We start from the raw sequence: 15,852 nt of genomic DNA, 5'->3' as shown, positions 1-15,852 counted from the left end.
AGGACAACGAACCTAAGTCCAGCCAGAGCCCAGACTCAAACCTGATTGAACATCTCTGGAGAGATCTGAAAATGGCTGTGCACCGACACTCCCCATCCAACCTGATGGAGCTTGAGAGGTCCTGCAGAGAAGAATGGGAGAAACTGCCCAAAAATAGTTGTGCCAAGCTTGTAGTATCATACTCAAAGACTTGAGACTGTAATTGGTGCCAAAGGTGCTTCAAAAAAGCTTTGAGCAAAGGCTGTGAATACTTATGTACATGTGATTTTTATTTTATTTTTTTTATTATAAATTTGCAAAGATTTCAAACAAACTTATTTCATTTTGTTATTATGGGGTATTGTTTGTAGAATTGAGGAAAATAATAAATTTAATAAATTTTGGAATAAGGCTGTAACATAAAACATGTGGAAAAAGTGAAGTGCTGTGAATACTTTCCAGATGCACTGTATATGTCTTTCTATCATCAGAACACAAACTAAGATTTATAGAAAGATATATCAGCTCGGTAAGTCCATATAATGCAAGTGAATGGTGATCTGATATTTGTAGCTCCAAAAATCACATAAAGGAAACATAAAAGCAATACCTATGTTTCCAGTGGTTAAATCCATTTCTTCAGAAGCGATATGATGGGTGTGGGTGAGAAACAGAAAGTCCTTTTTACTCTAAATCTCCACTTTAGCTTTCACTTTAAGATGCGAAATTAAAACAAAACAGGCACCACATGTGACTTTCAGATGTGAAAGTGGAGATTTAGTATAAAAAAGACTTCAATTTTGATCTGTTTCTCAACCACACCTATTATACTGCTACTGAAGATATGGAGTATGTTTCCTTTTTGTGATTTATTTTGAGCTACAAAAGGTCTGATCACCATTCACTTGTATTGTCTGGACCTACAGAGCTGATATATTCTTCTAAAAATCTTTGTGTTCTATTGAAGAAAGAAAGTCATCTGGAATGGCATGAGGGTGAGTAAATGATAAGACAATTTTCATTTTTGGGTGAACTATCCCTTTAAGAAATTCTGTTTTACAAAACACAGGAATTGGACAGTGTTTGATAAGTCAGCTCTGTCCAATAGGAAGACACCTGCATAGTCCACACATGCAGCACATACAAGCAGAATCTTTAGCTTAGGTAGGTAGTATTCTCACTGATGCATTCAGTTGTCTCAGTTCTGCAAAATGTCCACAGTGCAGTGTGTGGAGTTTTGGCAAAGGCATTCCATTAACATCATATTTACAGTGCATGTTCACAAGCTTTAGTCTTCTCAGAAAGTCATCCAACAGTAGTAACAAATATAAAAGAAATCAAGGATGGAGAATACGGTCCATTGTAACTGTAGGTGAAATAACATTACATCAAACGAAGTGCAAGAGCTGGACACACAGTATGACATCAATGTCCAACAAACAGACTTTTCACTTTGAAACAGTCACTCATAAGTCATTGCAGGTATCGATACACTTTGAAGCAGTGGTTTCCAGAATCAGCCACTACAACATGGCCGTCACAGGTCAGAGCCAGGCCCTGGGGCCCGTAAAGAGGGTCGGCAGCTGTGTTGATGTAAGAGAGAAATGATCCACTACCGTCAAACACCTGAGAGCAGAGAAACAGTTGGAGTTGATTGATTTTTTAAACCTCATCTCATTAAATGTTCTGTTCTGCACATTTGTATTTGTCTGTTTTGTATTGTACTTGATCTTAGCCAAAAAGCATAGGCAATATGTTTTTTGTTTTTTTTTGACAACTCAGTAAGACATTTATATGCTGACATCCCTGAAGAGTGTAAATACTGTGGCTCAAGACATTGCTGTTTTGTTTAGTACCACTATTTCCGCTTTTTACTGCTAGTTACATCACATGTTTATATTATTGTTGCACATTTAAGTCAAAGCCCTTAAAGGAATCATTCACCCAAAAATGAAAAGTCTCCCATCATTTACTCACCCTCATGCCATCCCTGAACACAAGAATTTTAGAAGAAAGATCCATGAAATGCAGGTCAACAGGGTCCAAAACTTGAAACTCAAAAAGAACATAAATGCAGCATAAAAGTAATCCATACGACTCAGTGGTTCAATCCATATCTTCAGAAGCAAAATTATAGATATGGGTGTGAAACAGATATTTAAGTCCTTATGCTGCTTTTATGTGTTTTGTGGAGCTTCAAAGTTTTGGACCCTGTTGACTTATATTGTATGGACCAACAAAGCTGAAATATTCCCCTCAAAATCTTTGTGTGTTCCACGGAAGAAATAAATTGAGACACATCTGGGAAGGCATGAGGGTAAGTAAATGATGAGAGATTGTTCATTTTTGGGGGAACTATTCCTTTAAGGCGTTAAGAAGTTCTAGTTTTACCTGTATCCTGCTGTTTCCCCAGTCTGCCACAATAATGTTCCCGTTGACATCCACAGCGACTCCTGTAGGAGCATTAAACTGGCCATTGCCTTCACCATTTGAGCCAAATTTAAGCAAGAATTCACCATCTGCATTGAACACCTACAACAAAGACAGCAGAGAATTACAACCTGCAATTATTTTGATAGGATACATTTTTTAAACTATAAAGAGTCACTTTTTACTGCCATTTGATTAAAAAGATGAACCTAGATATTCATAATTATTAAAAAATTCTCCTGTGTTCCACATAATAAATAAAGCCATACAGGTTTGAAATTACAATGTTTTTTTGGTGAACTATTCTTTTAATAAATTCTGTATCTTGAAAACAGTCCTGCATTTCTCTGAAAATCATGGAAATCAATCATTTCTATAATAAATAAAGTCCCTGGGGAGAATAGCATGCCTAAGCTTACCTTAACAGAGTGATTATGAAAGTCTGTGATTATTATTTCATTGTTGTTGTTGACTGCTGCAAAATGAGGGCCTTCATAGAAAGAGAGGTGTGGGTTATATTCATACAGTAGCAAAGTATGATTGAGAGGTTGTTAACTCTTATCAAATATGTTACGGTAATATGTTGTATATGTTATTTGTAATTGGGTTTGGAACATCTATAAGTGCACTCACTCAACCACTTTTTTCCTTATTAAAATTGTTTTAGTCCTAAAGAAATGTATTTTAATTTTGAAACATGTATAAAATCATGAGCACTCACATGAGGTGAAGACACCAGTCATATCATTAACCTTATAAAAGCTCTTTTATTCTACATGGAGAGGGTCCCTTCATGGGGGCTGCCATTTTAGAATCACGTGACCAGCTGAATACTACTCACTTAATCTCAGTAACCACTGAATAGTGAATTTCTACAATGACATCTGTTACAGAAAACTGTTGTGTTGATGCTGCATCCACACCCCTATGTGTCAGTGTAAGTGCAAGTAAGATGACATATTTGAAAAATGACTGAGTGTACCTTTAATTTGTATGATTATGCAACAATGCAAGCTACAGCCCTTCATCAGGTGTCTTTAATTCTCTAGATGTGTACCAACCTGCAAACTGTCTGTCACCATTTCCCCTGCTGCCAAACTTTGTGACGAGTTTACCGCTGGGCTGGAAAATGTAAACCGTGCAGGCCTTGTTGTCCACAACGATAACATGACCATTCTGGTCCACAGATACACCTTTTGGGCCCATTAGCCTGCCTGAACCGAGCTTAGCCTTCAGGAAAATCATAACAGCATTATAGAAATTGCAGTTGAGGTTTTGCGTCCAAGAGATGTGTTTGTCCATAATAATTAAATATATGCAACTCACCTTGTATTTGCCCTCGCTAGAGAAGATGCTAACCCACTTATTGTCATAGTCAGCGATGATGATATCACCATTCGGATGCACAGCCACTCCAGTGGGCCTCTGCATTTGCCCTGGTAACCGGCCACGCACTCCAAACCGGCTTTGAAACTCTCCTGTATTTGAAAAAATCTAGACAGCACAAAATTGAAATCAGTTATCAGATTTTGCATAAACACCCCTTCTGAAAAAAAAGATCTTAAACCAGCCTAAAGCTGATGGCACACAAACAGACTCCAAACAAGTCGATTTTGTCCAAGCGTGTCACACATGCAGACTCTTTTGCTATGATCTCGCTCTCTTCATTTGGAAGTGTGACACATATGACGATAAAAATGGTGGAGGGGTGATAGGTATACGACTCACATTGAGTGATTTACGATGTGATTCATGGAGTAACTTTACCTTGTAAAAGTGTGTGATTGTTTATTTATCCCCTGGAGGCTTGCCATAGATTGCGTATGTCAAAATTACGTTTAATAAAAACAGACTTTTGTGTCTCCACATTCTGATTTGATAAGTCAGTTTAGAGCAGGAGAAAAAAGCAGGAATAATGCTTGGTGACAGAATCACTATGGAAAACAATCAGCGTTTGTGATAATATGCAGATCAGCATGACGTCTTGTCAGCTCTTCAGTGAAAGAAAAAGCTCATTGGTCACTTGACGAAAACACAAGACCCTGCCTTCTGCATCAGAACAACATTTTCAAGCAAGCCTGATGTGCTTTTTTCAGTTATTGAAGCTATGTATTCAGCAGGGAGTCCCGACATTCAAGTGATTATCGATATCCTGCCTCCAGATGTTAATGTGTGCTCTGCCTCTGCCTGGCCTGCAATTATGCAAATAAAGCTCACAGCTTAAAATCACTGGAATGATCAGCTAGTGTGGTGCCGGCTTAAGCTGATTTACTAGTTTTACCCACCCACCATGTGTCTGCCATGTAGTCGCACTCAAATCTCATGGCATTGTTTGAACAGATTCTTGAGTGTCTCGAGACCAAATTTCTTGACATTATACCACAAGAAACAATGACGTTTGATGTCATTGATGTGTCGCCATATTGGATTTCAGCTTTGTTTATGGACTTCATCAATTATTTGATTTCATAATTAATAATGACTTAAATTACAGTTGTAATTGTACAAAGTGATCGTATGTCTTCAGAAGACTTGGTATATGACTCACAAGTTGCCTGGACTAATTTTATGACACTTTCAGATGCTTTAAGTGTTAAAGTGAGTCACATTGTACCCCGCCATTGTATTGAATTCAGCCAGCAAACATTAACTAAATTATTACCTTGTTCTAGGTAATAAGTGTTCTGCACTGTAAACCAACTGTCAACCACAATGATGTCATTACTGGAAAAATCAAGTTGTCCTAATTTAATATTACAAGAAATGTCAAGTTTTGGGCTCATAACTCAAACATCTACAGTATGCTCCATGAACTTATTTATCTTGAAAATACATAGACTTAAGATTTGAAGTATTAATAACGATTGAGTACAAAATTATGGCTATGGGGAATACCCATAATCCCTTGCATTTGAATGATTTAATTATGTTTTCTTGGTCAATGTGAATTGATGGGGGCATTTCAATAATTGTTGTTAAAGGAATAGTTCTCCCACAAATTACAATTATCATAATTTACTCACCCTCATGCTATACCAGATGTGAATGCCTTTCATTCTTCTGCAGAAAACAAATTACATATTTTAGAAGAATGTCTCAGCTCTGTAGGTCTATACAATGTAAGTGATCCAAAAGCATATAAAGGCAGCATAAAAGTAATCCATTCAACTCCAATGTTTTAATCCACATCTTCAGAAGTGATTTGTTAAGTGTGGGTGAGAAACAGATCACTATTTAAGTCCTTTTTTTACTATTAATCTCCACTTTCACATTCCTACTGGGCAAGGAGGAGAATTTATAGTAAAAAAGGACTTAAATATTGATCTGTTTCTCAACCACACTTATCATATCACTTCTGAAGATATGGATTTAACCACTTGAGTCATATGGAATACATTTATATGCCTTAATATGCATTGTGGAGCTTCAAAAAACAGCTACAGAGCTGCAATATTCTTCTAAAATGCTTTGTTTGTGTTCAGCAGAAGAAACAAACTCATACACATCTGGAATGGCAATATGGTGAGATAAAAATGAGAGAAACTTCATTTTTGGGTGAACTATACCTTTAAGAATTAATTTAGGTTTTATCTCTTTTGTAGTATTATTTATGTTGTTTAGTTGCAAACAGTTGTTTCATATGATGACACCATCAGGATGATCAGGGTCCACTTTGGTCAAGTTGGACCCTGTTAATCCTATATCAGTTCACATTTGACATGTGCAGCTGAGGTACACGTATCCATGCATTTCAGTGGAGAGTTAAGTTTATCTACTGATTGACATTGAATCGCTTATAATCTTCTTTATTTGAGCTGTTAGTGCATGATCTAATTTTGTGTCAATTCAACTAAAATTAGTAAGTAGAAACAGATATATTGCTAAAGCATATCTGAGTTACGTCTACTTGCATCTAGTTAACTTATCTTCATTAGCTAAGTTTTGCAGACAACATCAATGATTTCAATTGAGGGAACGAGGGTTACTTGATCAATTTAGCAAAGGCAACTTATCAGGGTTTTCAGCACAGAAGAAAGTCATGAGGGCTTAGAACCACATAATGGAGAGTAAATAATGACAGAATTTTAGAATTTTCAAACTTTTCTTTTAAGAAGCCAAATTCAGGAATAAAAATCCAGCCATAAAAGTCAGATATTCAGGACCTGCTTACCTGCACACACTGATTGTTACTATCTGCAATCAGGATTGTTCCTGTTGAAGAAGCTGCTGCTCCTTGGAGGTTTGTGAACTCTCCTTTATTCCTCCCTTTTGTTCCTATGAAACAAATAGTACTAAATGGTTACAGAACATCAAACATTTGTGAAGATAATCAAATAAGATAACTATGAAGTTAGAGTGGTGTTTGGCTGTGAAAATATACTTTATACTCGCTCTCAAACAGAAAAATAACTTTGAACTGATCATAGTTCATCCAAGCCTGCGGTCCAGAACCATCTTCTACCCTGCTGAAAAGACCATTTTAGACCAACATGCATTTCCATGCTGGTCTAGGCTGGTTTATGTCAATTAGATGCTTGTTTGGAGCATGTCTTGCTGATTTGGTGCTGGTCTAGATGTGAGAGCACATGTTGTTAACTAGCAAACATAAACCTGGCAAGTCAGCATGTTCTTTCTGATGACGCTAGTGGCTGAAGTAAGTTTTGCTGGTTAAGCAGCCTGGTGGGGACAAAAGCACACCAGCATCCCAGTATTCCATATTGGGGACCAGCAACCATGTGGTGGTCCTTTCAGCAGGGTAAAAAGTACCGGTAGTTAAAGATTTACACCTTATTTTAAACCAAGGCTATTGGTCCTGAAATGCCTGTACCTATTTTAAAAATGAGATCATCCTCAATTGGGTTCACTCTCTTCTTTGGGGTACTGAACAAACTTCCTCCTCGCCTCACACCCTTCTGTCGGCTTCTACTCCCTGGAGACTTAGCGCTCCGTTTCCGTGCCCCGCCATCGCTGGAACCTGTGGAGGCCGCATTAGCTGCTGTGGTGGTGGTTGGCGAGTCATCAGGAGAGTTGGTGACTTTTAATTTGAAGGGGCTTCCTTTGATATGCTGATCATAAAGTCTCAATGCCAGCCTAAAATCACCCTCCTTATTCACAGTGTATTGGAATTCATACATTCCATTCTTAAGGTCCACAATTTCACCATCTGCAATGCTGCCATCTGGTGTGAAGACTTCTGCTGAGATGATAGCGTTACCCGTTTTGCATAACCCTCCAGCCTTATCCCTTGTGGTTATGAGGACAGAAGCTGGTTGGCCCACAATGCACTGCTCCAAACCTTCCCCGGATGCCTCGGTCTGACTGGCCACGGCATTGGTGGTGACTATGGTTCCTAGGTTGTGGATGGACTTACGAAGTCCATCGATCTCCATCATGAGATCCAGCTGGTCGTTCTCCTCTGGTTGAAGGGGGAGGCCCTGGCTGGCAAGGTCACTGAGTCTCTCCCCTACATCTTTATGGGTCTGCAGAACAACAGCTTTGCTTCCACCATCCAAGGCTTCTTTGGTCAGACTGCAGTTGTGATTGATGGCAGCTTCCTCTTGCAGAAGAGTGTCCATCTGAGCCTGCAGAACCTGAAGACACGAAGAAAAACATGTTAAGATACTCTACAAAAAAAAAAAAAAAACCCAGACATTATCAGCGAGCCCCTATGCAGTGACTCACTTAAAGCTTTAAAAAGCACCCAAAGGTTTCATAAAAGTAATCTATGAAATTTGTGTGTCATTACTTTGTATGATGAACAGACCATAATTTAAGTTGTTATTCACTCTCAGCAATGAGGTTTGATGTTAATGATATGAGTTGAGGGCACAAATGTAATAAATGGTAAATTATTATTTATTAAATAGTGAAATTTAATAAATGCCTTAAGTGAAAAATTTTTGGTCCTAAATGAAAAAGACCATAAATGTAACAAAACTGAAAAAGAAGCCTGTTGTTGATATATCATGAATAATCACATTTCATGTTTTTGTTTAAAGTATGAATAATTGTTTATGAAACACTTAAAACATTCAAGTGAAAAAATGTCTCACTATTTTGTAAAAATCGCACGCCAGTCGACCTTTTTATGCCTTTTGTTATGCATATCAATGATTTTTAATGCACTTGGAAATTATTTATTAGGCATTAATAAACCTATTTATAACCCCTTAACAAAGGGTAAATTAACATAAAGTGTTACAATTATTACATTTAGGACCAAAAGTTATTACCTTTACACCAATTTATGCCCAACAGATATTATATTTAGACCCTTTATTGTATTTAGGACAATAAGTTATTTCATTCTGGTAGTTTATTACATTCAGATACATACAATACATTCAAATAAAAATTATTACATTTCTAACCAAAAGTTCCCCTTAATTAAAAGTGTTTTTCAGCCTTTAATACATTTAGAACCAACAGTTATTTCGTTAAAGGGATAGTTCACCTCTCATCATTTACCCACCCTCATGCCATTCATGTGTATGACTTTCTTTCTTCAGCAGAACACAAACGAAGATTTTTAGAAAGATATTTCAGCTCTTTAGGTCCATACAATGCAAGTGAATGTGATCAATTGTAGCTCCAAAAATCACATATAGGCAGAACAAAAGTAATCCATATGACTCCAGTGTTTAAATCCATAACTTCAGAAGCAATATAATAGGTGTGGGTGAGAAACAGAACTATAAGTCTTTAAGTCTTTGAGTGATTGAAGGATATGACGATATGATGCTTATTTAAGCGTTAAAGTGAGTCATCATAGACTGCGAATGCGTTTAATCATAAGATCGTGACGTTCGTTAAAATTTATCCTTCTGTGTTCTGCAGAAGAAAGAAATTCATAGGAGTTTGAAATGACATGAGTGTAAGTAAAAAAGGTTGATCTTTTCCTTTAACAGTTTGTAATGCAAGCTTTGCAAATAGACAAACATACCTTCTGCTTCATCCCATACGTTACTTCCAGCTCCATGAGCAGGACACTCTTACGTGTATCAAGGGTTTTGTGCAGTTCGCTGAAGGAAGAATGTATGTCTTCCTCTATAGAGCTCCGTTGAGTGTTCAACTGCAGCAGAATGTCTCTCAGGCACTGAACTGCTACTCCTATCTGAGGCAGCCTGTGAATCAGTTCAATGAGTACATTAACCATTCATTCATCCATCAACCATTATTGACGAAGTCAGTAGTAAAGCTGTGAGCAATTAGTTAATGACTAAAGCAATTAAGAAATGAAATTCTGTCCAATAAAAAGTCTTATTCCAAGGCCCACACAGAATCTTTTAACACTTAATGCAATGATTGTGAGTGAGGTCACAGTGAGGTCCAAATGTGAAATTGCTTCTGAATTATAAGTAATGAAAAGTTTTTTTGTTACGTGTTTTAATTAGTCTTTAGTATGTCCACCATCCATCCATCTATCTTCAACCGCTTATCCGAAGTCGGGTCGCGGGGGCAGCTGCTCCAGCAGGGGGCCCCAAACTTCCCTATCCCGAGCCACATTAACCAGCTCTGACTGGGCGACCCCGAGGCGTTCCCAGGCCAGTGTGGAGATGTAATCTCTCCACCTAGTCCTGGGTCTTCCCCGAGGCCTCCTCCCAGCTGGACGTGCCTGAAACACCTCCCTAGGGAGGCAGCCAGGGGGCATCCTTACCAGATGCCCAAACCACCTCAACTGACTCCTTTCAACGCAAAGGAGCAGCGGCTCTACTCCGAGCTCCTCACGGATGACTGAGCTCCTCACCCTATCTCTAAGGGAGAAGCCCGCCACCCTTCTGAGGAAGCCCATTTCGGCCGCTTGTACTCGCGACCTAGTTCTTTCGGTCATGACCCAACCTTCATGACCATAGGTGAGGGTAGGAACAAAAATTGACCAGTAGATCGAGAGCTTTGCCTTTTGGCTCAGCTCTCTTTTCGTGACAACGGTGCGATAGAGCGAGTGCAATACCGCCCCTGCTGCCCCGACTCTCCGGCCAACCTCCTGCTCCATTGTCCCCTCACTCGTGAACAAGACCCCGAGGTACTTGAACTCCTTCACTTGGGGCAAAACCTCATTCCCTACCTGGAGTACGCACTCCATCGGTTTCCTGCTGAGAACCATGGCCTCAGATTTAGAGGTGCTAATCCTCATCCCAGCTGCTTCACACTCGACTGCCAAGCGATTCAGTGAGAGCTGAAGGTCACGGACCGATGATGACATGAAGACAACATCATCTGCAAAAAGCAGCGATGAGATCCCCAGCCCACCGAATCGCACACCTTCCCCACCCCGACTACGCCTCGATATCCTGTCCATGAATATCACAAACAGGATTGGTGACAAAGCGCAGCCTTGGCGGAGACCAACCCCCACATGGAATGAACTCGACTTTGTGCCGAGGACCCGGACACAGCCCTCGCTTTGGACGTACAGGGATTGGATCGCCCTAAGAAGGGACCCCCCCACCCCGTACTCCCGCAGCACCTCCCACAGTCTCTCCCGGGGGACCCAGTCATACGCCTTCTCCAGATCCACAAAACACATGTAGACCGGATGGGCATACTCCCAGGCCCCCTTCAGGATCCTTGCGAGAGTAAAGATCTGGTCCGTCATTCCACGGCCAGGACAAAACCCGCATTGTTCCTCTTCAATCTGAGGTTCGACAATCGGCCGAACCCTCCTCTCCAGCACCTTGGAGTAAACTTTACCAGGGAGGCTGAGAAGTGTGATACCCCTGTAGTTGGCACACACTCTCTGATCCCCCTTTTTGAAGAGGGGAACCACCACCCCGTTCTGCCACTCCTTAGGCACTGTCCCAGATTTCCACGCAATGTTGAAGAGGCGTGTCATCCATGACACCCCCTCCACATCCAGAGCTTTCAGCATTTCTGGTCGGATCTCATCAATCCCCGGGGCTTTGCCACTGCGGAGTTGTTTGACTACCTCAGTGACCTCCCCCAGGGAAATAGAATCTGATCCCCCATCATCCTCTGGCTCTGCCTCTACCATAGAGGGTGTGTTGGGATTTAGGAGTTCTTCAAAGTGTTCCTTCCACCGCCCAATAACCTCCTCGGTTGAGGTCAACAGCGTCCCATCTTTGCTGTATACAGCTTGAATGGTTCCCCGTTTCCCCCTCCTAAGGTGGTGGACGGTTTTCCAGAAGCACTTTGGTGCGGACCGAAAGTCCTTCTCCATGGCTTCTCCGAACTTTTCCCACACCCACTGCTTTGCCTCCCTCACGGCCGAGGCCGCAGCCCTTCGGGCCTGTCGGTACCTTGCAACTGCCTCCGGAGACCTCCGGGACAACAAATCCCGGAAGGCCTCTTTCTTCAGTCGGACGGCTTCCCTGACCACCAGTGTCCACCACGGTGTTCGAGGGTTACCACCCCTTGCGGCACCTAAAACCTTGAGGCCGCAGCTCTCCACCGCGGCTTCGGCAATGGAAGATTTGAACATTGCCCACTCCGGTTCAATGTCCCCAACCTCCGCAGGGATGCCTGAAAAGCTCCGCCGGAGGTGTGAGTTGAAGATCTCGCAGACAGGGACCTCCTCCAAATGTTCCCAGTTCACCCGCACTACTCGCTTGGGCTTCCCAGGTCTGTCCAGAGTCTTTCCCCACCCCCTGACCCAACTCACCACCAGATGGTGATCGGTTGACAGCTCTGCCCCTCTCTTTACCCGAGTGTCCAAAACATATGGCCTCAGATCCGACGACACGATTACAAAATCGATCATCGACCTTCGGCCTAGGGTGCTCTGGTACCACGTACACTTATGAGCATCCTTATGTTCGAACATGGTGTTTGTTATAGATAATCCATGACTAGCACAGAAATCCAATAACAAACATCCACTTGAGTTCAGATCAGGGAGGCCGTTCCTCCCAATCACGCCTTTCCAGGTGTCCCTGTCATTTCCCACGTGTGCGTTGAAGTCACCCAGCATCACTATGGAGTCCCCTACTGGGGCCCTATTCAGGACTCCATTCAGGGTCTCCAAGAAGGCCGAATACTCTGAACTGCTGTTCGGTGCATATGCACAGACAACAGTCAGAGTTTTCCCCCCCACAACCCATAGGCGTAGGGAGGCGACCCTCTCATCCACCGGGGTAAACTCCAATGTAGTGGCGCTCAGCTGGGGACTCGTGAGTATCCCCACACCCGCCCGTCGCCTCACACCCTGGGAAACTCCAGAGAAGAATAGAGTCCATCCCCTATCCAGGAGTACGGATCCACAGCCAAAACTGTGCGTCGATGTAAGCCCCACCAGATCCAACTGGTAACGCTCCACCTCCCTCACTAGTTCCGGCTCCTTCCCCCAGTGAGGTGACATTCCACGTCCCCAGAGCAAGCCTTTGCTGCCTGGGTCTGGTCCGTCGAGGCCCACGGCCTTCACTGCCGCCCATATGGCAGCGCACCCGACTCCTGCGGTTCCTCCAATGGGTGGTGGGCCCAAGGGATGTAGAGGGAGTTCCACGTTGCTTCTTCGGGCTGTGCCCGGCCGGGCTCCGTGACAAGCCCGGCCACCAGGCGCTCGCCGACGAGCCCTCCATCTGGGCCTGGCTCCAGACAGGGGCCCCGGGCTTCCTCCAGGCAGGGTAACTCCTCCTCTTGCCATTTTATCCATGAGTCATTTTGAACCATTCTTAGTCTGGCCCCTCACCTGAGACCACTTTGCCTTGGGAGACCCTACCAGGAGCACATGGCTCCAGACAACACAACCCTCAGGATCATAAGGGCACACAAACCTCTCCACCACGATAAGGTGCTGGTTCCCGGAGAGGCCAGTAGTATGTCCACCTTTATCTTTAATTACAGCATGCACACAAGCTGTTATATCAGCATAATTTCAGAATGCTCTAAAGATTTTTATCTTAACCCATTTTGTGAATGTTTAGATTATACGTTTTGTACAGTGAAAATGTTCCAAAGAGCAGCTTGTGTACTACAATGGAAGAAAAAAAAATTATCTAATCTTCAAAATAAACGAGGTAACATGGTGAATGTCACAAAATTGCTTAAATTGTATTAGCGACCCAGAAACTGTGCTAAATTATTTCTTATTCATTTTACATAAAACTTATATTTCAAAATCCTAAAACATTGTTTATTTCCATGTTAAAAGGTTACAAAAAATATGTTTAATCTGGTCTCAGTCTCTTGGACCCTAAATGTACTGTAAAATGTGTTAAACAGAGCTAAGAGTATTGCACTTCATTCTCAATTTACCCAAAATATTGTGTAGAAATCAGTGCATGATGCACATTCAAATTCTGTGAAAATCTAGGGGGATATTTGTGGAAATCTAATTATTTCTAAACTAACAAAAGCTTGGAATTAATTTATTTTATTATACTGAAAATTAGGACTGCTTCTGAGCATATGAGGGATCCTACTTGGAAGACAACACAAGAATGACATCATAATACAGTCTTCAACTAATTTGAATATATTAACTAAACAAAATGCACACATTTACATAAAATTAACTAAAATAACTATACAAATTAACAAGGAATGACTAAAAATAACAATAAATATCCATTTACAATGGAAACAGCACCTTCAACATACAATCAATAGAACAGATTCTTGGCCCACAACGGGGTCCCCTATAACTCTCTACTTGAGCCATAACAGCTGCCTTAGTCTTACCTGCACTTGCAGCTTTTAGTATATTTATAAATAAATAATAATAATAATTAAAGAACTGCTTTGCACCCCCTGGTGTCTCAGGGGGGCCTAAGAAGCCACTTATAACACTTCTAGCTAGAAGCGGCCCTGCTGAAAATCACATTACTGGTGTCATAGACTGACCTGATCTTAGCTGTGTCCACTCTGTCCTGGAGTGCTGTACGTTGTTGGTCTACGATATTTTCCAGTGAATTAGTGGGATGTTCAGCATGCTCCCCATTCATACAGTCCTCGCACACAGCATTCTCACATGCCAAACAGTATAACACAGGCACCTGCAGACAGCACAGTAACATAATGCAGACATTTAATCATTCTAGATTAGTACTAGACTGATGTATTGGCCAAGCTGATTCAATATTTGACCATTTTGGCATTGCTGGTATCAGCTGATAATTGTACCCCCTTGGTCAGAACAGAAATATATCAAGCCCAAAACTTACCAACAGATTTTTCAATGGACAATGCAAATGTTTTATTTTCAATATTTTTTATACAATTTTGAGTTAATGTTACGTTTACAAATGTTTGTGTAAATCTAATTTGCTAACACTGACTTAACAACTAACATGAACAACTGTCTTTTTTTATTAACATTAAAAAATATGCACAAAAAATAATGTTGTTCATTGTTCATGAATGCATTAACTAATGTTAACGAATGGAAACGTATTGTAAAGTGTAACCTTTTTTACCTTATTAAGTTGTAGAGTTGTGATAATTAAATAAAGTTGAGGCTCGTCATCTTTACCAAGATTCAAACTGAATCAATTCATACAGTGAGGAAAATAAGTATTTGAACACCCTGCTATTTTGCAAGTTCTCCCACTTGGAAATCATGGAGGGGTCTGAAATTGTCGTCGTAGGTGCATGTCCACTGTGAGAGACATAATGAAAAAAAAAAAAATCCAGAAATCACAATATATGATTTTTTAACTATTTATTTGTATTATACAGCTGCAAATAAGTATTTGAACACCTGTCTATCAGCTAGAATTCTGACCCTCAAAGACCTGTTAGTCTGCCTTTAAAATGTCCACCTCCACTCCATTTATTATCCTAAATTAGATGCACCTGTTTGAGGTCGATAGCTGCATAAAGACACCTGTCCACCCCATACAATCAGTAAGAATCCAACTACTAACATGGCCAAGACCAAAGAGCTGTCCAAAGACACTAGAGACAAAATTGTAAACCTTCACAAGGCTGGAAAGGGCTACAGGGAAATTGCCAAGCAGCTTGGTGAAAAAAGGTCCACTGTTGGAGCAATCATTAGAAAATGGAAGAAGCTAAACATGACTGTCAATCTCCCTCGGACTGGGGCTCCATGCAAGATCTCACCTCGTGGGGTCTCAATGATCCTAAGAAAGGTGAGAAATCAGCCCAGAACTACACGGGAGGAGCTGGTCAATGACCTGAAAAGAGCTGGGACCACCGTTTCCAAGGTTACTGTTGGTAATACACTAAGACGTCATGGTTTGAAATCATGCATGGCACGGAAGGTTCCCCTGCTTAAACCAGCACATGTCAAGGCCCGTCTTAAGTTTGCCAATGACCATTTGGATGATCCAGAGGAGTCATGGGAGAAAGTCATGTGGTCAGATGAGACCAAAATAGAACTTTTTGGTCATAATTCCACTAACCGTGTTTGGAGGAAGACGAATGATGAGTACCATCCCAAGAACACCATCCCTACTGTGAAGCATGGGGGTGGTAGCATCATGCTTTGGGGGTGTTTTTCTGCACATGGGACAGGGCTGACTGCAC

At 41.3% G+C, this 15,852-nt stretch overlaps 1 protein-coding gene across 2 annotated transcripts in view; it reads right to left on the bottom strand.

Annotated features, from left to right (window-relative positions):
- Positions 1-907: 907 nt before the first annotated feature.
- The window catches only part of LOC127652141 (tripartite motif-containing protein 2-like), a 29,834-nt gene continuing 14,889 nt past the window's right edge, over positions 908-15,852 (bottom strand). For both annotated transcript variants that reach the window (XM_052138201.1, XM_052138202.1), the window contains exons 3-11: positions 14,209-14,360; positions 9,353-9,533; positions 7,238-8,000; positions 6,581-6,684; positions 3,736-3,903; positions 3,471-3,639; positions 2,829-2,899; positions 2,371-2,511; positions 908-1,605 (exon numbers count right to left, since the gene is read on the bottom strand). In XM_052138201.1, the coding sequence (XP_051994161.1) occupies positions 1,453-1,605; positions 2,371-2,511; positions 2,829-2,899; positions 3,471-3,639; positions 3,736-3,903; positions 6,581-6,684; positions 7,238-8,000; positions 9,353-9,533; positions 14,209-14,360 (1,902 nt within the window). In that variant the 3' untranslated portion in view covers positions 908-1,452. The remainder of the gene's footprint in view (positions 1,606-2,370; positions 2,512-2,828; positions 2,900-3,470; positions 3,640-3,735; positions 3,904-6,580; positions 6,685-7,237; positions 8,001-9,352; positions 9,534-14,208; positions 14,361-15,852) is intronic.

Source organism: Xyrauchen texanus, chromosome 11 (assembly GCF_025860055.1).
Source record: "Xyrauchen texanus isolate HMW12.3.18 chromosome 11, RBS_HiC_50CHRs, whole genome shotgun sequence".
Classification (NCBI taxonomy): Eukaryota; Metazoa; Chordata; class Actinopteri; order Cypriniformes; family Catostomidae; genus Xyrauchen; species Xyrauchen texanus.
This window is presented reverse-complemented; position numbering and strand designations above follow the sequence as displayed.